Raw genomic sequence first — 23,244 nt, 5'->3', positions numbered from 1 at the left:
GCTTTTGGCTCCTCTGAATTCAGTGAAGAGAGTGGTCTGCAGCTAGCCAAGGGATAGCTTTTTCCCCAAGGCCTTTATTACCTTTCACCTTATAAACCAGTTTTCATTTCATTGAAGGGCCATAGACATGGATTAAAGACTCTGGTGCAGCTTGGTAAATGCACGGGATGGTTCTTATGCTCAAGATGTTGGTCTTGACACTGTCTCCAAACTTGGCTTGGATTGCTACTCAGACACCCTTATGTTCATTATTTCAATGGGGAAAAATGAGCTGGAAGTAGCTAAACTTATATAATGTTTTTCTTTCCTTTCCCTGCCCCCACTCTCTCCAAACCTTACATTCTTTTGTGTTGTTCAAGTTCCCCAGTGCTTTATATGAGGATTCAGAAGTCTGGTTCTCTGGAAACAATTGTTATGTCAGCTGACATTAACACAGCAAGCACTTTAACTATTTTTCCAACATATCCATCAAGTTCAATGGCCAAAACATTAATTCTCATTAAGCTTCAACAAAGTTTCTCATTTTCCTCTAATTCTGTCAACATACTGCCTCCATGCAAGGCTGCTTTACAAATACATCAAGTCATTTAACTAAAAGGACTTAGGGAAGCTTTATTTTTAGTGACTTTATACCTATATGTTTATGAAGGTTCTAGGTCATTTATGACATAAATTTGAGTCCCTCCTGTCCTAAGTTAACAAAAAACATATATGCTTTAAATCAGCCAAAAAATATGAAATTATATATTGCTGTTACTTGTGTAAACTAGGCATAACCCTCTAGGATTATCAGAAAATACAGAGAAAAAAATAAAGATGAACTCAGTTGCTGAAACCTGGATCAAAAGTTTCTTGTTGCCTACAAGCATAGGGTTATTATATGGGCTATCCCTAAAGATTTATGAACCAGTTTCAGAAGTCACAATTTTGGTTACTTGCTCACTGGACAAAGGAAGATGTTGATCAAGGATATTGAGTAGGGACATTGTTGAAGGAAGTATAAAGGATGGAGTAGTTCTTTTTTTTTTACTCATTATTAAACAGTTACAGATACCTATCCCTTAATAATGAAGGGGAGCTACTCCAATGTTTGAGAGTTCCAATGTTTAGACACAGAATTATAACCAGGCTGGTCTAAGGCCATAACATATATAAAAACCTATCCACTAATAAATAATTGATGTGCACTATAAGATATCACAGTTTCACCATAGGCAGAGGCCAACAAGTACTAAGAATATCTCAGTTTTTAGTATAACAATTGATGAATGTTCCCATTTTAGAACTATAATGCAGTAAATGTATTAAGCAGAGCCTGTGCTTTCTTTTTAAATGAAGCATGCAGCCCCATCCCACTTACCAAACCACATTTTCACCTTCAAATATCACCCAAAAATGTGCGTCAGAACTATGGTTGGAGGAAGTAAGATGCTGGTTGTGTCTCTGGAGAGAATAATCATGCCAAATTGGCTCCCACGTCCTTTCTGGGTGTGCTGAAGATTTATAAAATAAATTCCCACCAGCATTAAGAGAAGTTAGTATAGGTAATTGACCTTGTAAATCAAGAATAGAATAGACCTTATAATGTATAATATTTTGAGGTATTTATCACTTTGCCGAGGCAGACAGGATTTGAGCATGTAAATCGTTATAATGGTAACAGTAATTCTACATCCCTGTGCCTGTGTGTGTCAGTGAGTGCCCCCAGAGCTGCAGGGAGGGTTTTCTCTCTGCACCCCCTCACACAGCCCCAGCACTGCTCAGACTGATGGTCCACAGAGACCAACACAAACAGGACAAAGCAGTACACCAGATTACATCCTCTTTTTTGTTACTTCTGCAAGTGCACATCTAATTTTCTATGCCTTTTGATATGCTCACTAGTTTTCTCTAGATTTCTTCCCAGCTCTGCAGGATTTTCTTTCTTAGGGAGAAGGCATATTTAGGTTATTCTCAGTTCAATCTCATATCAAGATAGAAAAGTGACATGAGCCATGGTTGAATATATATTCAAAAAATTTCAAAACATTTGAAGTGGGATAAAATAAATAATCCTGAGGCAAATGACATGTTGAAGTCTCCAATTCTGCTAATATATTCCAGAAATACACAATGGCTTTAAGAATACATTGCACCCTTCAGATAATTGTTAATGCATGTAAGTGTTTTGCAGGAAAAACGACATTTTGTGTTATCTGCAAAAAGCCCTCTTGAGTGAGAGTCCATATCTCCAGGTATTTCTTTTAAAGGGGAACAGTTTAATAAAAATAACACAACTAGAAACCAAGAACATTAACTTTCCCTTTGCCTAGCTACACGCTAGTACTCTTGCTGTAATTATAACACAGAGGTCATTCCAAAGGAATTACCAGCCTTCAAGTGATATGAGACAATTATTCTCCAGGGAGTCGGACAAATTCGTAAGACAAATACAGTTGAAATTTCAGACATCAATCTCTTTTTTACCATAGCATGGGAACAAGGGAGCTGTGAAATGTAATTTTACCCTAAGGCCCAACAAATGATCGCATTAAAATGATTTAAAAAAAAAGACTTTACATCTATTATACCTTAGAAGCGAATGTAGTGTTAGATTTTTCTAAGGCTTCCTGTGAATAACAGTGTTTAATAGAATCTGTAAAAAACACTTTACAGATGCCTATGTTTTTCGCTAGCCTACAGGTAGACCAGCAGGGTAGTCACTCCAAGCATCTCCATGAGATGTGGTGTGGGAGTTGGGTGCCCTGCCGGGGAGCACGTGGTGCCAGGAGCTGGCTCCCATTCCCCACACAACCTCCCAGCTGGGGGCCCAGTTTGGACCCTGCTACACAATCTCCTAGCTGGCACATACTTCTTGTGGTAGCTCTGTACAAGAGGGGGTTTCCCAGAGTGGCTGGTTTTAATGCGCCCAAGTATTCCATGAACTGATGGAAGCTGAGCCAGTTTCGTGAGCACCTGTGGCAAGAAGTTGTGCTGGATGGGAGCCTCATTTCCCTGGTACTGACAACTGCAAGTAGAAATTTCAAGGGAAAAACACACCTATCTCAAAAGCACTTTGAAGAGCTTTCAGTGATCACCCCTTGTGAACCACAGGGGCACCCATTAACGGTGTGCACTGCTTGAGGGTGCAGGAGAGGTAATAAAACTCTGAAAGGTGGGAGCACTGCTTTCTATGCTTCAGTCTACCAGATTGACATCACTTCCCATGAGCTTGGTTTAACAAGAACACTACATGGTTTGAGCCTATCTAGCAGAGCAATTGGTACCACTTCCAATATTTATGTGCAGAAAGCAGCAAACTCTCCTGTTCCTCCTTGCATGCAGTCACTCAAGCTATCTTTTGCATTTACATGGTGCCAGTCATGCCAGCATTGATTTGAGTGGACTACTTATGTCAGCTGAGCAGGATTTAGCCCAGTGTGTGCTGTAGTCAAAGTGTTGAAGTGGAAAATGGATATTAAGGAACTGCGCTTTGGCTAGGGTTTGATTTACAGAAACCTATAACAGTCTCATTCTTCAGATAAGTGCATTTCTCCAACTGCTATTACTCAAGAAAACAGGCTCCTTAGAAATCTTTACAACCGACACATTGCAATGTGACCTTGCACAACTTGGCAGTGGAGCTCTGTAAGTTTTTATTGTATTTAAATAGCACCATTAGTTTTATTCATATGTGGAAGTTAAACTTTAGCTTCAGTGATATTCCTGCATTGCACATGCATGGTGTTCATGTGTGCCCCGGTAGGTGCAGGGTTTATGAGGAGCAGAAGAGAGAAGAGGTCTGTGAGCGTGTGAGGAGTGTGCATATGTTTATGCACATACATGCGTACGTGAGTTTTTTCCCAAGGATGCATTCCTGTCCCTGTGACACTAATGTCAACAGCTGCCTGAATGATCTTATTAGGCATAGCCTCTGCAAATATTTAGGTTTACTGACTGACTTCCATCGATTGTAAAAGAATGCTTCCCAAATGGGAGCTGGCACATTAATGAGAAATGCAAACACATCCTAGATTAAATGAGCGCAAAAGCAGAGCAGCACCTGTCTGGTTGATGAGGATGGTTGACTGTGGAGAGTTGAGCTGAGCTGCCGTGGTATTTTGTATTGGGAAAGTGGTTAAAACATCATGTTTCCATTTACCAGACAAAAACGTATCTTTCTATTCCCACAACAGTTTTCTAAGGTAAACTTTCCCAAGAGATAAGGTGAATTGTTAAGAAAAAAATAGAAAACTGGTACGATGACATGTCAGAGCTGCCATGTGATGTCTCACCAGCAAACATTTTGTCCACCTTATTTTTGGGAACACTTTCAGTGCCTCAGCAAGTTCCCAGAAGAATAAAAAGTTATGAGTCCCTTATGCTACATAGTTTCCTAAGTTAGCTTTAAACTAACACGGTGTTGTATTATTAGACAGGCAAAAAGGAAGGTAGTAACACAAGACAGTAAAAAAACACAGAAATGTATATACATATTTCATACATACATATATCTTCTATTTGACTTAAACTACCCTTACCCCATGACACAGGCAGCAAATTTTTCATGGTTTGCCTCTTGTCTGAATTTTATTTTAAGGGCACAGAAAGTCCAATTTGGTGCCTGTACACAGAGTAGGCTCGAGGGCTGGGAACAAAGTGACTGCCTCTTGTCCATGAGAAGGACAAAATGAAAAGTGAATGTCACTGTATGGCAATGGCAGAATACATGGAGGCACATAAGGGAGGTGTCACGTGAGGTCGGAGATGATAAAACAAACTTGTGTGAAGATTTCTGTGTACTAAATCCCAAACTAAATTGAACTAAAACTTCTTCTCACCATGTTCTCTTGTCCATGACAAAAAACCTGAAAGTTCTAAATAAAAAACTCTCATGCCTCTTTACTGCTGATTGGGAGAGATATGGAGGAAATCTTTGCTCTTTACTCTTTCCATCTTTGTCTGATTGCTAAAGTATGTCTCTATCACTTTTGATGCATGTAATCCGGTTTCTTTATGACCATCACAAACTCTCCATTTTTTACATCACCTTTTCCTCTATTCATATGAAATACTTGTTTGCCATGAGAGGGATTGGGGATGGGGAATGACCTAAAAGCACTGGAAACATCAGTCTTACGACAGTCAGAGCCACGTATGTCCATAAGGACTACAGAATTAAACAGAAAGCAAAGCAGTTTAAGCAAATTGATTTTATTTTTTATTCTGATAGAAAAAGAGGAAAAACTGCAAAAAATAAATTGAAAGACTGTTTTCACTATAAATCAGTACAAACAGATTCAAGAACTGCCGTACTTGGATTGAGAGTGTATCTAACCCATAGTCAACCCAACAGTTTAATTTTCAAAACTTGGCTTTTAGTGTTGTAAGCATGAGATCAAGCCAAGATACACTGCCAATAAAAGGCTGGAGCTCAAAGCCAGTGTTGAATTACAGAGCCCAGAAGGTTTACGGAAGTATTTAGTGAAAATTGTTTGCAAATGGGTTTAGAAAAATTTTCTCCCTCTTGCTAGCTGCTTCAGGATCTGGCCCTGTCAGAACTGGTGAACCCTCCTCCCATCAGCCTGGCTGGGATACATAGGATCTGCATGTGGGCAGGCAGGATGCTTAGTGCCTAAGCCCAAGTCCTCAAATTTAGCTTGAGAGTATTTCTGAAAGATATGCTTTAGCCAAGGAAAGTGTTCTCCAGCCAAAGGGGCTATTGGGCCCTATCCAAGCATAGCTGGATTAAACATAAAGCCCCCTGTATACAAAAATGAGGTTGCATGATATAATGGTCCCTTCTGAACCGAAATATTCCACCAAAACTGGCATATTTAGTGCTTTTTATTTTTTCTGTTTATCAGATGCACTGTTAAGTGGAATAGTTCGACAAGGAATAGGAGTAAACTATGAACACAGGATTTTGCCCTGAGCAAAGCAGATTTGTATTTGATTTCTCAGCTTTGATCTAGTATCTGATATCCATTTAAAAAAATTTCATGGGGCCTGCAGGAATTGTGCTAATCAATGGGCAGTAAATTTATGCTTTTAAACAGTTTTGTTGTCCCTGTACCCAGAGCAGTCGTCACTTACGTCAGGACTTGCACAGGAGTGATTTTGGCACTACCTCTGTTCCAGGAGAGCCTTGGAAGTAGGTTGCTATTGTTAAATGCATAGTTCCAGTTCTTTTCAGAGTAGAAGAGAAATACGAATACTCAGCAAGATAAGCAGGGCGTAGAAGTCACAGGAAACATATTTGCATCTCATTGAGATGCACTTATTTCTATTCCCTTGGTCAGTGATACAGGCAAGTGCTTTTTAGTGAAACTAATTGTATTTGATTTGTAACAGCACCTACTGATTCGTGATTGCTGGTTTACGCTTTTTGGTGGTTTTGTTTGTTTGTTTTGGGGTTTCATTTGGTTGGTGGATTTCTGTTTTGTTCTCTTTTGTGGTTGTTTGGTTGTTTTGTTTTGGTTTGTTTGGTTGGTTGTTTGTTTGGGCTTTTTCACTTGGAATTTTTTGAGTTCTTGATTCTCTTTATATTCCCTGAGCTCATATATTTAATTTAAACTGGGGGAAATGCACTTTTCATAACCTACTCCTCCCCTCTAATAAAAGCCCCAAGTTTGGTCCTGTATTTAACATTTGAAAGAGCCCATTCACTCTGTCATGAAGATAGAGACCTTATTAACCGTGGATGAGGTACCTTCTGCCAGAAGTCCCCAAGGAATCTCTCATAAGTGCTGACATAACTCAGATCAAGGATTTTCTATGAGAATTTCTTAAAATAATTCTGGTGACTCTCTGAAATAATTCAGCTGGTTCAGGAGGTGTTATTGTGTATGGCTTATTTCTGTCCTCTGTAGTTGTTCTGCTAGGACTGTTAAGCACCCATTTGTTTCTCAACATAATGTCCCTAGGGCCCAAATTAATAGAGTAGGACCTTGCACTAACAACAGCGCAATAGGATTTCTAGGTTTTTCCTACTGAAAGACTGCTGGTCCCAGACATTTCAAATAAAGTCTTATTTGTCCTCTTGGAAAAGTACAGTGAGATGTGCTGCAAGTACATACAGCCAGTATGAGTTTTTTCCTGAAATTCTCCTTATGGCGATAAATCAGCAAGGATAGTCTAAAGTACTACTTAAAGCACACGTAGATATTTTTACTTCTTAAACCAGACAAAGTTCTAACTAGGCTGGTAGCACTGAGCAATCAGTCTGGCATCTGTCATCAGCTTGACTTGCATTACTTTGAGGGATGTAAACCACTGAACACCTTGTTTCATTCTCAGCTTGGTATGCAAAACAGGTTGTGTAAATGATCTGGTTTTCACCCAAGATGTCACCAAAGTATCTTTGGCTTTTCCCACTGACCACAATCTAAAGGGTCCTTGTAGGAACTCAAGTAAGTATTTGGAGGGATGAGACATGAGCACTGGATCCGTAGACTTCTGCTGCAGTCTGAGAAGTCATATGACCACTCAATCTCCATTGCTCTGCCACAAAAAGCTTACCCTCCTCTAACCCTGGGCAGGACAAAAAATACAACAGAGAGGAACTGTGCACTATCAGCACAAAGCAACAGTAGTAGGCTTGGACAGTGCTTAAATACATCCTGGTGATCACTATGTGGTGGCACCGGTCTTGCCATATCCCTCACCTCACCCATGTGACACCTCAGCAGTAGGGTCAGCCCCTGCTCTGAGTTTTTAAGAAGATGCAGGAAACAGGTCCTTGCTGAAGAGGAAAAACCCAAGTCAAGAGCACCCTTCCACATGAGTAATCAATGCTGAGCTGAGCTCAGCTTATAAGCTGAAACCTTTTAGCCTAAGGAAGAATAAATGAGACTGTCCCAGCAACACTCCATCTGTTTAAAGCCAGCTCTGCACTTAAGTGCTTTCCTAAATAATGGGTTTTAAGGAGACTGATAATGGTTGAAAGAACCACTTGCTGATCAGATGCATGTTCTGCTAATGCAGTATTTCTTCTCTCCTTGAAAAAAGGAATGTTTGTTATTAAATGAAAGTTATCAGTGATGGGCTGATAGGCTGCCTGCTGTTTTACACTGAAAAACACACTGCATGCTTACCTGCAGTACTGTTCTCTCTAATTGATTCTTTCCTAAAGGAATTTCCCACTACTCCACCTCCTTCCTTTGCTCTGATTAACAATCGTAGCATGATCTCATCAGGCCTCGACAAGTATTGATGGGCCATAGTATCATGAGGCTAATAAAGTGTGTTACCCAGTATTTTCTGGTGACACATAAAAACTCCCTTATGAAAGATGCAGGAGACAGAATAAAATATAAATGCTGTTTTAGTAACAGCAGAGTACTGTGGACTACACAGTACTGGGCAGAAGCATGCTATTTAATGGAGCAACATCGCCCAAGCGCGTGGTGGGGGGAGGTAGGGGAGAGGGTAATAGGGGCCCTGGGACTGGGGACCCCACTGTGATGCAGCCATGGCAGAGGGGATGAGATCAGGCAGGACCCAGAGGACTTTGTGGGAAAGCAAAACCCCTAGGCACCCTCCCTGTCTGCTGCCTCAGAGCAAAGTCCTCTGAGATGAGCAGACCTCTGCCATGCTGTGTGCACTGCCTCCACTTGCTATTACTGTTTTCTTTTCCATATTACCTCCACGTTGCCTTGTTCATACAAGAACATTAGTAGAGCACAGTATTAAACACTTGCCGTGTAAGTCCATTTGTTTAAAAAGGATAGGTGGAAACATACATCAGAAATTTTGTTCAATTAATCTCCCTCCTATTTACAGGTATTCCCTGAGCATATGTCAAAAATTAAACAATAAGGGTTAAAAAGGTTAAATTATTTTCCCCTCTCTGCCACTTTATGACACAAATATCAAGCCCAGCAAAGCTGCATGCTATGAGGACAACAGCATCAGTTCAAGACCAGAGCAAAGCCTTGTTCTCAGCTTTGCAATTATCTGCTGACCCCTCTGGATTCTCAGCTGCACTGGGGCTCATGGATGCTGGTCCGTACCATGGGGAAGGGTGATGGGACAGATCCTCAAGACTGCATGAGCACCTGCCATCTCTGCAGACTGTGCTTGGGGGTGATGTGCTCATGGAGCCCTGGATTGAACTGCTCTCCCCACATCCCCACTTCAGGATGAGCCTCACAGCTCCCTCCTTCAGGTAACCCTCAGACTCTCCCCTCCCTTGATTTGCCCATGAAATTATGGTTCCTCATTTTTAAAAAAGTGCAGATCCTGAAATTTCCATTGCTGAGTGTAAGAGTCCCAAGGTTAGCAATTTGGTGGCTCTCTGAGGCCATTCTTGTAATGGAAGAAAAGAGAAAGAAAAAAATCCAACACGAGGTACAGCAACAAAGAAAATCCCTTTTTGATCTATCAAGCCCTCTTTCCCCAGCCTCTGTGAATGCCTCACCTCCTGCACAGTCTCTGAATATAAACTTTGCTCAGCACACTCAGGGTAATCTTTTCACATTATAAAACTTATAATCCTCTTAAAGTGGTTTCGTAGGGTTTGAGGTATGATGCACTTATCAAACAACTGAAACAAATAAATCAGGTTATTTAGGCTGTGGTCAGTGTGTGTAGCTCTGTGTACGCAGGGAGGAAGCCAGTGCCATACCAGCATTTGTATACATTAGCAACAAAGCTGTCTGTGACAAGCTGTCCTCTGTACAACTAAATATTTAGTTGCATATCATAAGTAACTTCTTAAGCGATTAAAGAGAGAGGGTGCTCTCTGTCCATGCTGGCGCAGGGAGCCAGGGCTCCAGGGCGAGGAGCGTGACAGGCAGGGGAGGAAAGCCCTCAGGGTGGCCCTGTGGATGCAGGAAGGGAGGGTGCCCTTGGCAGTCCTTAGGCACACGCTCTGCAGGGCCCCGGGAATAGATATGGCAGCTCTGCCACCTGGGGACAGCCCCGACTCTGGCCAAGGGTGCACACCTCGGGCACACTTCTCTGTCACTCTTCTCTGCCCAGAAACTGGCTCCAACCAGGCTCCGCGTGGATTTCTTGCATATTTGCACAGAGTTGTAGTTTTAAAATATTTCTTCCCGGCTTTTATTGGTGTTAGAGCAAAGCTTTTTTTTAACCGTGCCTGTATTTATGGATTCCCGGGGTTGCACATTTTTTGCATGTGCAAAATTAAACTAATAAAGTAATTTCATATTGAAGAAATATAGACTATATGCATCCTGTTTAACATAAAGACATCGTGAGTAAATTCAAAATCAATTAGCTTGTAAAATTTAACTTTGAACAACAGCTAGCTAGAAAAGCCATCCTAAACTTGCTCCTGATATATTTTCCTGTGTGTACAATAAATGCTTTCTTCAGACAGTTCAAACACCATCACAACAGCACTCACTTAAGATGTTGTGATTGTTGGGATGTAGATACATGCTTAAAGAATATCTTGAATTTGATATTTCATCTAGAAAAACAGAAAAGGAAATCAGCCTGCTTTAGGAACATGGATTAAATTTTTGCATGAAGAGATCCCTCCTTCTCCTGCTGCCTTCTGCCCCTTCTGCTCTCCAGAAGATATTTCAGCTTTTCCTTACTCTGAATGGGGAAACTCCAGAGGTAATTTAAACTATTTTTAAGATTATTGAAGTAATTTCTGTTTCAGTTTGTGCAGGATCAGACCATCATCCAATGAGGATGAAGTTTGGAGAGGTCTGATGGTGGCAGTGTCCAGCACTCCACAGCACCTGACACATCATCTTGTCTCCCAGCTGCTCCTTGCCATCCCTCATGTGTCTTGGCCACAAGGAATGACCCAGCTGTGCCAGGGCACAGCTGTCCTGGGCACCTGGAGTGCATTGTGCAAGAGCAAGTGTGGGGTTTGGGCAGCAGCTCCCATGGGGAGAGCATGGACTCAGCCCTCCCTATTTCTTCTAGAGATGTTTGTTTACACTCAGATACTTGAAATACAAAATGTTTTCAGCTACCAAAAAAAAAATGACAGGAGTTTGCTCTGGTGTTGATGGCATGGAGGAACTTTCAAGACCTTGCTTCCACAAAACTCTTCTCAGAGATATTGTTACTTGCATCTGGGGGAGCAGCAGGAGAAAGACAGTAGGATCATCATCTTCTTTTCTAGTACATGTTGGGTTAATAAAAAAATTAAAGCTCAAATAAATATTCACCCGAAAATAACTTCAGTCTGTCATAAAAATAATCTACATTTATAAGTTATTTAAAGTAAAGTGAGTCGTATTAGCCTCCAGCAGCTCTGAAACCATCATGAATTATTGAATAAGTAATCTTTTTTTTTATCATTATTGACATAATAAATATATTTGCTTGAAAACATCCGGAGCTGCATAGGCATAGAAGTATTTATGAGCCTGTGCTCTTTATGGCACTGTTTTACAGGGTGCTGTCAACTGTGGAGGGGAAACAGAGACAGAAAGGTTTCACCTCTGATATTCTTGTCAGGAGATACAGTGCTTCAGTCAAGTGCATCTCTACAGGCCCTCATCTTCATGAGCCACAAAATAAATAAATAAATAAAAAATTTAGGTGCAAATGGTATGACTCAATTTACTATTTCTTTGATGGTTAATTCTTTAACTACTAACACGTTTCTTGTCCTGCAAAGTCAAATAATACTGCTAGAGTAACAGCATCTTAAATTAACATTAATTTGGTAACCAAGAGCAGGCTTTAAATTGCACCAGATCAGCTCTGGAAGCAATGAAAAATTATAGAGTTTGGGGCCTAAAATCCCTTTCAGAATGAAGGAGATTTGTCAGGCAGATTTGAAAACCTTTGCATGCAGCACCTAGGGAGAGGGATGGTGACTGCAGCCACAGAAGAAGCTGCCATTGTGAAAGACAGTTTGCCAAGCATTGTGTGGGATGCCCTGTGTCATAGAATGCATTTCCACTGAGGAAGAGCTGCTGGAACATTGAAATAAAAGGTAAAAAGTACCGCCATGGGAATTGCTGGAGTGTGCCCACACAACAATTGAATCAGTCCAGGTTATGCACATTTGTAGTTGGGATGTTTTGGCTAAACCTTGTCCTGGCACCTGATGGGTGCTTGGGCAACCCTGTAGCCAAACAGTGACATCTGGGACACTTTAGGCTCTCCTCTGTAACACTCGAGGGTGCAAAGTGGTTGTGGAGAAAAAAGCTGCCTCTGCAGTAAAAGCTGCATCCTACTTTTTGCCTGTCTCCTTTAGGCAGTAAATGTATCATTAGTGGCTCTTCAGTTTTCCACAGTAAAAAAATTAGCAATTACTAGTCATGAAATCACAGGAGTGTTTGCTGTAAGTGATAAAAAAAACCCCCAGCAGCGTATTTTAAAAAGTGTTTCTCCCTGGAATGCAAGCCCAGACAAAGATTTAGCCTGTTCTTTTTAATTTAAGTCTGGTAGAGCAACATATTAAACCTCGAACAATCGCAACAAATCAGTCTTTATTCAAGTGTGAAAATTAAGGCATAAATTGCTGTCTGCTTAGCTCTCAAAACAATGTCACATTACAAGAAATGTGATATTTTGAAGAGAAACAGGAAAAAATTTATCAAAGTTTTTGTTACTGTTGCATTATCCTCCCGCTTGATCTACTGGCTATAGATACTTGGTGTCTGCTTAAGTGCTTTCCATTCTTCCCATAAGCAAATTCTGGTTGAAGACTATATATCATTTTCCTCTTGATCACTGCTAGTCTCAGTACCTCATTACAGCAGACCACTTTTTGAAACTGAGCTATAGCCCAGATAAATGATTGTATAAAGTTTTAAATAAACATACAACATCTATGTTATGTTGTTTCACAGGGATGATTTATAGTCATTTTCTTCATCCAGTCCTGAGCTCTGGACATAAAAGACACTGAGCTCTCTGCTGTTTATCCAAGCTAAATCCTCTGTTTGTTCTGCATAAGCGTTCTTGATTCTTTAATATATTGCAGGCTTTAGCTTCAGGTTTATTCCCTCTGGGATGGTGGAATTAGATACATTAACTGACAAAGATAAGGTACGGACATTGTAGCTTAATAGCCATTAAAATAGATACTGTGATAATAAAAATGGAGTTAGAAAAGGGAGTCAAAGTTGTGACATTTTAAAAATATGTATTTATATGACTTAGATGAATAAATGCAGGATTTAAGAAATCTCTATGAGGAAACCCCCAAATGATGGTGGAATTTTGTTTGATTGGGGTTTTTTTGTTTGCTTGTTGTTGCTGTTTTTTCTAAGGAAAAGAGAATTAGAAATGGAAGATACTGTGAACCAGGTTACATGTTGCCTCTTGTGTCCCCAAAGAGAATTTTGTTTCTTACTAAAATGTACACTATGTAACCTGGATTCCAAGATTCCAAGTGCTCTACACTGCGAGAAAATGAGGACAGGACTGTGAGATAAGGCAAGTTTCTCTGCCTTAAAAAACCCCAACCAAAAACCCATGTCGACTCTATTTACTATGTTTCTTCCTTCATCAGCATGTTTAAATATATATATATATATATGTTTAAACTGCATAGGGAAGTCTATTTACTTCATACTGCTGTTCTTCATTGCAGCCCTTGTTCCTCTGTTAAAAAAGTAGACAACATTAAATACCTGCTTTCTCTTCTTTTGTCAGCTTAAATAGAACAAATTTTAAGCTAAGCCCACTAAAATTTGCTTTGTAGTTTGGCTCAGTATTCATTCTTAATTTTTTTACAAAAGTGTTAGCATTTAAATACCTAATGCCTACAACAGGGGAAAGATTTTAAGAATTATAGTCTTTAATGTGACATACTCTAAATCATCTCTTACCATGATATAAAAGTTACGCTAAGATTTTAAAGGCCCTAAATGGACTTCCATTTTTTCTACGTTAGGATCAACTGTGTGTAAGTAACAGACTAGATACTTTCACTGCCAAAAATTATCTAACTAAAAGTTTGAATCTGACAGTATAAACAGCAGCCCTGCCTCTACTCATACAAGCTTGTTATTTTGTGGTACACAAGTTAGCATGTTGTCCATGCTCTGTAACAGATTGCATTCCATAAAGCATAAAATGTATTTTTATCTGAAACTTGAGTGGTAAAATAAGCAGCAATTAAACTAAACACATGGGCAGGCTTTTCTATTTCTTTCTTTATTTCTATTTTTTTTTTCTGTGTTGTTATTCTACAAGCATTTATTTTAGCCAAGATACTTCACTTTATAGTGGTAGGATACATCCAGGAATAATGGTGCAGATGATGCGAATGACTTAATTCAATGAGCAAAAAAGAAAATTCACTAAAATCCTCAGGTCTTTTTGAAAGATTGCTTGAGTAAGAACAAAAATTATCTTAAAAAAAAGCAAACAAACACTTTCTGTAGATGCTACTATTCAAAAAAAGATTGTTAGATCAAGATTGCTTTCAATACAAATTATATAAAGTAGCACATTTCTCTGCATGTTTAAGTAGCAAACTTTTTTATTATTTATTGTAAACAAAGCACTTCAATTTATTTGTTTGCTGGGGAAATCTGCTATTCTTATCATCATGAATATATGTGATAACAGGAAAAGGAGAAAAAAAAAATAGAGGGGCTAAACTCTGCTATAGCAAAAGAAACGGAGAATTCTTGTTATCCAGGGAAAGGCTTAGGTTTTGTGAGCAGCAGCAATAGCCTTTTGCTTGTGAGGGCAAGTGCAGGGATGCAAAGTTGCCTCCTTCACTTTTCAGTGCCTTCTGTGTCTCAGCAGTCCCTGAGTTTCTGTACTGACCTCCAGACCTGGATGGAGAATTGTGACCAGCTCATGGGCACAGTCATGTTTGGCATGTGGGTGCAGGCACCCTGCTCGGCCGAGGCCAGTGGGTTTCACATCATCTGAGAGTTACTTTGATAAGAGTTGGCCTCCCCCCACCTTCAAGACTCATTTCCAACAGTATCTGTAATGTTTGTTAGGATAATAGGGATTTGCTTTTATTAGTATTTCAATACTAATAAGTCATGAAATGATTTTCCTATAAAAGTTTTCACTAAACCCCTCATAATTACTTATTTACTCAATAGACGGCATATGGCAAAAAATGGTTGACCTTTTCTTTTTCATACAGCTGTAACAACCAAGAATTAACTAGATATTCATCAAAACATCAGTATAATGAGGAATCACCTTCATCTTGTCAAGAGAGGAACAAGAATAAGTAGTATTGTCCCATACTACAAAAAGTCTTGTCCGTGGCAGGCCCAAGATTTTAGATACTTTGCCTTTTTTCCTGCCCTCACTGAAGGACTTTATTTAATTAATCTCTTAACAAGATTAACCTAGCCTTTTTTGGAAGGCTGCAGCTTAGACTCCCTTAACTTCCCTAGAAATTAGAGTTATACATAAGGATTGAAGTATTTTTTTGTTCTTTTGTAAAGCTTTCAGATGAATTGGTAATTAGCCAGAGGAATGAAATAGTGATTTATCTACTATAAAAGAGCAAAGTAAATAGCTTGTACTCATTTGCTGAAGAATCTATCTACCCCTTTTAGGGCATTAAGGCAACTGCAACCAGCACAGATTGCGAACAGCAGTTTGCTAACCAGTTACACAGAAAAGCTTTTCCCACATTATTCTCATTTTGCTGATAGGAAGGGAAGGCCTAGAGCCCTGCTCAAGATCACTCAACACCCCTACAACCAAGATGGGCAGAGAAACCATAGACTTTGTGTCCAACCCTCAGCCTACCAGTGGGATCACCTTCATGAGTGACACAGGAGAGATTTTGCTATGTTGCAGAAAGTACTGCAACACAAGCTATTGGCCAGAATGGCAAAGCATTGCTTTTCCCTTACACAATGTTTGAGATAAAGCCTTTTAAAACGTCCTCCTGCTCAGCCTACCTATTTCTACTCAGGCTTTTACAAGCCATCTGCATTGATGATGATATAGGTAAATGAAATGGGATCAGTAACATAAAAATTTCTATTCTCAGGTAAAACTTTAGGATGGTTTTTATGATGTGCTGTCCATATGCAATAAGACGATACAGTTGGGGAATCAAAACAAAAAAAAGCCCATCTGCTCTGCAAGATGTTGGGACAGGTAAAACTCACTTTAGAGACACATAATCATGTTGCTGAGGTGTGCAAGTTTTTCCACAAATAGCACTGCCCTCTTATGGGCATATACCTAACAATTCCTTAAGGTTCTGGTGTGTTCTTTCTTGCTTTTGACACTCTATACAATTTATTTTGGATTATTAGCCCCATTCATTCAATCCAATTGCATTACTGTCAGAAGAGACAGGATAAACCAGTAAGTTAGGGTATTTAAAACATCACTGCGTCCATATTTGTAAAAAATTGCAGTAAAAAACACTATTGTTATAGAAGCATCAAAAACATTATCTAGGCCAAACAGATCCTATGCATCACCTGGATGATTCCTGGAGCAGCAGGTAGGCTCTATGGTTTACACCAAATATGCATTGGTACTCATGAAAGCACACCCACAGTGCTGGCTCTAAGAACAAACTACTAACTAAATTGTCTTATTTATTTGGATGAGAAGCATCATGTCGACTTCATGTTTGACACAAATGGGACCCAACCTTCGCTGCTTGCACGGCTAATTATAAAGCAAATAGTAGCTCATGGTGCTTTTCAGCCCTGATCGGGATGACCTACTGTATTACCATATTAATTTTGTTGCCAAAAATAGCCTTTTCAGGCAAACATACTGATGGTTTGGTGTCAAGGAACATCTCTTAACATGAGATCAATAAAATTATTTTCTGTACCTCCAGATGTGAAAAGCAAAACATAAAAATACCCTCACTTTATGTTAAACTATTAAGCAAATACAAAAATGTTGTAGACTTACCACTACCTCTTAAGCCTAAATTTTACAAAAAAAAGTATTAGTTTGATTGCCTGCTCAACTCAAAACCAAGTAATTTAATCTTGCTGCCCTATTTACATTTGCATTTGTAAAACAAAACGTATGATAGTCATAGTAAATCATAATTTTCAAATTTTCACAGGTTTTTTCATAGTACATTTACAGCTATGAGCAATGTGTGATAACTGCTGAAACAGTATTGGGTTGTGGACTATCCAACTAGACTCCATCTCTTCCAGTAAACCCACTCTAAATTTTGATGTCATGTTATCTTGTCAATGCAGTTATGTCTCAGCAACTGCATTGAAACCTTTTGCTCAAATAGTCAGTAACACTAAACACCTCCATAACCATCTACTCTCTATGTACGTTGTTAGAAAGAAACTTTTTTGTAGCAACACATACATTGCTTAAAATGCTGTTGAACTACCACAAGTATTTCGCTTGGAAAAAAGAGTACTGGTTTACAGAGTAAGAGACCTCACTTTTCCAGAAGCATTATTAATGGGGACTATTTTAGTCTTCAGTGACGGGGAATGACAGGCTGTAGCATTTCTTCAAGTTAAGAATAGAAAATAACTGTACTTGCAAGAATTCAATTACTCTGCATTAAAGCTGCCATGGGGTTACTGCACATTTATACATCAGAAAGTCAGTAAATTATTTTTCTATAAATTAGTCCCTCAAAGATGATTTTTTTTTCCTTTCTGTTCTGAATGCCAAACTCCTGACTGCTTCTCCACCACAGAGACTTCATATCTGGATAGCCGACATCTGTAAAAACATTTCTAATGAAAACACTACTAATACAACCCTCTGGAGAAACAAATGAAATGAGATCTAAGTATGCAGCCGCTTTTCTACAGCTCTGTCTTTAACAATAGTGAGACTAGTGCTTCCCATCCAAGCCTTGACACAGGTCATGATCATTTAGGCACAGTAGTAGCAAAATAAATAATTGTGTAAATATGTATTAACTGGTATAAATACTTCAGTAGCTCTTAGAAGATATGATAAAGGACTTCTGTTTTTAGTTGTGCATTAAGGTTTATCTTGGTGGATGGAGGGAGAACCATTTAAACTGCAGTGAAGGAGAACTATACAGATTGAACACTTGAAAGCTCAGTGCCAGATATAACAATGTTTCTCGTATGCAACAGCAGCGTTGAAAGTGTATTAGTGTTAAAAGTGTCGGATCACTGCTAAGATATTATAGAAACAGTGGTTATAGCTTCACTCCAAAAGAACAATGTACTGTAAAGATCCATAGCGTAACTATATACTTAAATAATTCAGATTCAAAGTAAAAGAATGCCATCTTATTTTCAAAATGATTTGTCTTTTTTTTTCCATAACACATTCCACTGCTTTAATATACAAATCAGAAATTAGACACTATTTTCTGTTAAACAGCCTAACAATTATCAAGGGAAAAAGGTCTGTTTCAAGAGTTCTCAAAATCTCAGCTAATGCTCCATATCAAGATGTACAAACAGACTATATCCAGGGTTTCCTGCCTTACATTTAAACCTGTAATAAGTAATTTGAGGCAATTCTTTGGTAGCAAAGATTAGTAATACCAAATTCCCAGCACTGGCAGAAAAATTAGCACATATCAACTCAGGAGGGGATCCTCTGTCTGAAGATTATCAGGAAAAAACAACAGTATTTCTAAATGTCCTCACTTTCAGGTGGACTTACGCTTTTCCTCTGAAAGATTGATTATATCCTGTATTTGTTCAATCCAAAGTTTCTTTATTCCAAGTGAACTGCGAGTTCTGGGCCCAAATCCTAAGGCAGATGAAGGCTGGAAATGATTTGATGTGGAATTGACACATAACAGCCACCCCACTTCCTCACTCTCCCATTTGGGTTCACAGAAACATACCGGTAAGAGTACTTGTATTGAAATAATTCCAGTGAAATCTGGGCACAATAATATCAATGGGAGTTTGCCAGAATTCCAGGAGGGTCTATCTGCTGCTCCTCTTCCCGCCACATTTTCTCCAGTGTATGGAATCAGGACTGAACCTGTAAACACAGGTCTCATTTCCAGCAGTTTTTTAATGCTGGTTAAATTGAGTTCCTTATATCATGCATCTGTTTCAAATGACATTTCTTTTGCAAAGAAGAGAGATTAAGATAAAAATCTTAAGATATTTTAAAATGGTATTTGGTCTCTCCACTAGAATAACTATAACCTTTAAATGGCTTTGAGATAATAAAAAAGCAAATGGAACCCAACATAAAAATTTTCTTTAAAGAAGAGTAATATTGAGCTCATATGATCCATATCTACTACAAATATGTATCTTATTTCTGGAGTACTTCAGTCTAAAGCACATAGACAAATTGTGCTGGAAAAATTAAATTGAAATATCAAGCTTAGAATATCCTCACTCTAATACATTTCCACATTCTAACACAAACAGTGAACACTAAGAGTAAGGACTATAACAAAATGAAAAGGTTAAATAAATTTTATGCTAAGTAAGTTTTTTTAATAATCACAAAAGTCATGCTTTACACATTGATCTTTCATATGGCTAAGTGGACCCAAATAGCTCAAATTATCAGATTTATAAACGATTTTCAAAAATAAGTATTCTATGATTTATTTTTACACAAAACTTTGATTTACTAGAGAGAAAACTCAACCAACTTCCTTTTTAAAACCAACAGCAACATGACTTTTTTTTATGTGACACAGAGGTGAAATTAACTTTGATTACCAGCTTCATTATTTTATGGATTCAAGCACTAAAGACTGTCACATTATTGGAAATAGTAAATAAAATTTTTCATTCAAATACATAGTTAAAAAATAAATACAAAGTCCTTAATATATACTTAAAAATCAAATTTTATTTAATAAAATAATACACCTGAAAAGTCATAGAACACCAGTCCAAAAAAAATGACCAGCTATGAAATTTAGTCAACACTGTCTGTGTAATATTTAAGTCTCAGGCACCCTCCAGTGTTTGGAAAAGAAACTACACAAGTGCGCAAGCATTTGAAGAAAAACAGCACAAACAAGTTTTTCTGTCAAGATAGAAGCTTCCTGGGTCATTTACAGTAATTATATATAATCATGCATCAGTGATATGACACAGCCATGATGAAAAAAATATTGTAAAATTATATTTCGTGGATCTCTATGGGATTTAAGGAGGTGATATTTTCTTTGCTAGTGGAGAGGGATCTCTTTAAGTACACTACTTTGAAAAATACAGTAAAGTGTGCAAAGTATTACAAAAGCATTTCTTACAAAGTCTGGTATTGATAAGTATTCAAGTATTCCTCAGTTAATATAATCTCCATGTTTTTTTACAGCTTGTTTTTAACTTTTCTAAAGAGTCTAAATTAATAGTTTATTTAAACAGGAGATACATCCATGGTAAAGAGGAGGAAAACCAACGCATTTAGAGGTAAAGCCAGATAAGATACACCCCTCCCCCCATTTTATAATTAATACAAAATTAATTTGTATATTTTGTATTAATTATAACTTTTATAATTAATACAAATTAATACAATTTATAATTAATACAAAACAGGAAGGTCAAATGTACTCAACCATGTCTATGAAACTTCACTGATTTTATGTAAAAAACCCAAACCAATTAATTTTTCATTGGTATCTTTGTTCACTTTAGAAGTTACAAATCCTAAGACAATTTTTGTACTTGACATTCAAATGGAAACACTTGTGAGTACAGGACAGACAAAAATGCCTATTGAAAGGACAGCATTGTAAGTTAATGTCAGGTAGATCCCCACAAATATGACAGAAACAAAATGAAGGTTGGAAACCAAAACTTTTTCAATTGTGATTATGTGCAAACTAACATTAATTGTGGATTTCTGTTCTGCACCCTGTTCATACTTCCACAATCAAACAAAGTTTTATTTACAATTTAAGTGGTAATGAGATAACATGTTTTGAAATACATGTTAAGTAACTTCAAAGTGGTTACATCTTGATTGAAAAAAACAGCTTTACTTAAACCAAGAGCTTTTTATGTTTGTGTTCAGGATTTAAAGCATATAAATTCACTGAACTGTTGCTTCAATTAATTTTCATCATTAAGGATCAATGTAAGAATGCATATACACTTCTGAATACGGTCTTTACTCTCCTGGGTTCACCCTGGATTCACCCTTACTGGTCCATGTGCAAAACTCCCAGGGCAACCAAGGGATTTTACCTGTACAATCAGGCTAGTTAATAACTGGTTCAGCTTCAGTTCCATAAGGTTTGATTCCCCCTCACACATACACACTCAAAACCTTGTCTCTTCTTTACAACAGAACTTAGTTGTGTTAACTACAGTTAGAGAATCCAAAATTGATTACCTTGTCACTTAGTAAAAAACGTTACATTTGGTCAATGCTGCAATTCAGTTCAGAATTAAGAGCTTTGTCAGGAAAAGCAGCTGATGTCACTTTTCCCTAGCACAGATGAAGAGATATTTTTAAAAATTGAAAGAAATAATGACAACATTGACCAAAAACCTCTTAGAATGAATATTAAAAATATTACAAATAAACCTAGTCAGGGTTATGCAAAAAGAGGTAGTAAACATTTCAGAAGAAAGTACACAAGATAAATATATTTACACACACACATATATATACATACATATGAGTACAAAAACATTATAAACCAGTCATTGCCACCGTAAAACTTACAACTGTGCTTAACTTGACATGTTGCAAATATTTACACTGACTTCAAAGAGAGCTGGTTATAGTGTGCAAAACAAAGCATGACATCACATATTTTGCAAAGTCATATAGGTTTAGAGAAATCACTCTATTCAGATTTTGGCTCTTTTTAACACCTTCTTGTATGCTTTTAAATAGTGATGTTCCTTTTTGCAATAGCTTCTCTGATTTGACGATCAAGTTCACTTACAATATGATCTTCATGGTTATAGACTCCTGTTCTCAACAGGGTATCCCTCTCTTCTATCAGACGAGAGAGGTAATCATCTGCGTTCTCATTTAGTTTTCTACAATGAAGACGATCCACTCTACCAGTAGAATTATCTTTAGCATCTTGCAATTGCTTTCTCTCTTCTTGTTGCTTTAGCCTGATGTTGATAAAATAGAATCAGACAATGAGACATATTAAAATCCGCTCTGTTTATCTTCATATTAAGTCTTTAGTTTATCTACTGAAGTACTTAGTAAAATAAAGAAAGCTGTAAATGTAACAAATTATTCTTTCTCTGGGGAAAAAAACTCAAAGTAAAAGAAATTTCAATATAATACTTAAAATCTAAGAAAACTTTTTCTATATGCATATGTAACTGATATTTGTTATCAAAGCTTCTACTTTATGCAAACTGTACTCAAACTAAAAGGGTTCAACAAACAAAACTAGTGCAAACAGTTTTTGGAGGACATCAGATAGATCTAGAATTTGAATGTATTCAAAATAAGAACAGTACATGTCTTGTTCTTTTCTTAACACAGTAGTTATACTTAGAACTGAAAGATTAAAGTAGAAAAAAGCCTGGTGCTGTAAAACTATGACCACAACATAAAAACCAGGTACAGTGGCCTTAAACATAGATTTTGCTATACTGCAGTATTGTTCCATTTTATAAATGTGTAATCTTTACTTAAGGGACACTAAACTGCGTTCTTTCACTGGACTGACAGCCAATTATAATCTTGATTTAATTGAACTTTCCCTAATTTTAGGCTGACAGCAAGAAAAAAGAAGGGAATGGGCTGATGTGGAGGAATCTTACAAATACTTTCATACCTGTTAAGTTCATTTCTGATATCCTCCAGCTCCTGTCGGTCTGTTTTCCCCAGCTCTTTTTCTTCCGCTGCCAAATAGCGCAGCCTCATGTGCTCCAGCTCTTGCTGCTGCTTTTTAAGATGAGCCATTGCATTTTCTTGTTCACGCTTATATGGGAAGGGGTGAAGACATAACTCAGTTGAACATGTGATTCAATGTAAAAGTGCTAATTATAGTGACAGAGCAAAAGTTTAGGAATGAAGTCATGACAATTAAGTCTCCAGGAGTATTAGAAATGTAGGAGTTAACAGAATGTCTTATTGCATTACAGATATCACCAGAAAAGTCCAGTGACTATCATAATCACAGTGAACCTGTCCTAGCTGGATCAGCTGAAGCACAGTCACAGACATCTTCCAATAAACAAAATAGCAAAAATGTTAACAAACCTTTTTACTAACTCTGGCTTAAGTTGGTAAACATAAAACTTGCACTTTTGGAACTGCTCAAGCTACTGAGATTTACTCCTTGGCTACATGGTATTTTAAATAATAAATATTTTTGAGAAAGTAAAAGCTAAATAGCTGCAGGAAACTTCCATCATCAGCCCCATAGTACCTAGTATCAAAGCTTCAAGAACTACTTTTTGAAATTGCAATGTGTGCTTAAAA

At 37.9% G+C, this 23,244-nt stretch overlaps 1 protein-coding gene across 7 annotated transcripts in view; it reads right to left on the bottom strand.

Moving 5' to 3' along the window:
- Window positions 1-23,244, bottom strand: part of CEP120 (centrosomal protein 120) — a 64,278-nt gene that overhangs the window by 4,974 nt on the left and 36,060 nt on the right. For 6 of the 7 annotated variants that reach the window (XM_051789345.1, XM_051789347.1, XM_051789346.1 and 3 more), the window contains 2 exons: window positions 22,595-22,740; window positions 19,661-21,914 (listed from right to left, as the gene is read on the bottom strand). The exons of the other annotated variant lie outside the window; for it this stretch is intronic. In XM_051789345.1, coding sequence (XP_051645305.1) covers window positions 21,677-21,914; window positions 22,595-22,740 — 384 coding nt within the window. In that variant the 3' untranslated portion in view covers window positions 19,661-21,676. Of the gene's footprint in view, window positions 1-19,660; window positions 21,915-22,594; window positions 22,741-23,244 lie in introns of those variants that run through there. 7 annotated transcript variants of the gene reach the window in all.

Source organism: Manacus candei, unplaced genomic scaffold, assembly GCF_025592945.1.
Source record: "Manacus candei isolate 608988 ecotype Guabito, Panama unplaced genomic scaffold, ASM2559294v1 h1tg000027l, whole genome shotgun sequence".
Lineage (NCBI taxonomy): Eukaryota > Metazoa > Chordata > Aves > Passeriformes > Pipridae > Manacus > Manacus candei.
The sequence above is the reverse complement of the archived record's forward strand: the minus strand, read 5'-3'. Positions and strand labels throughout refer to the sequence as shown.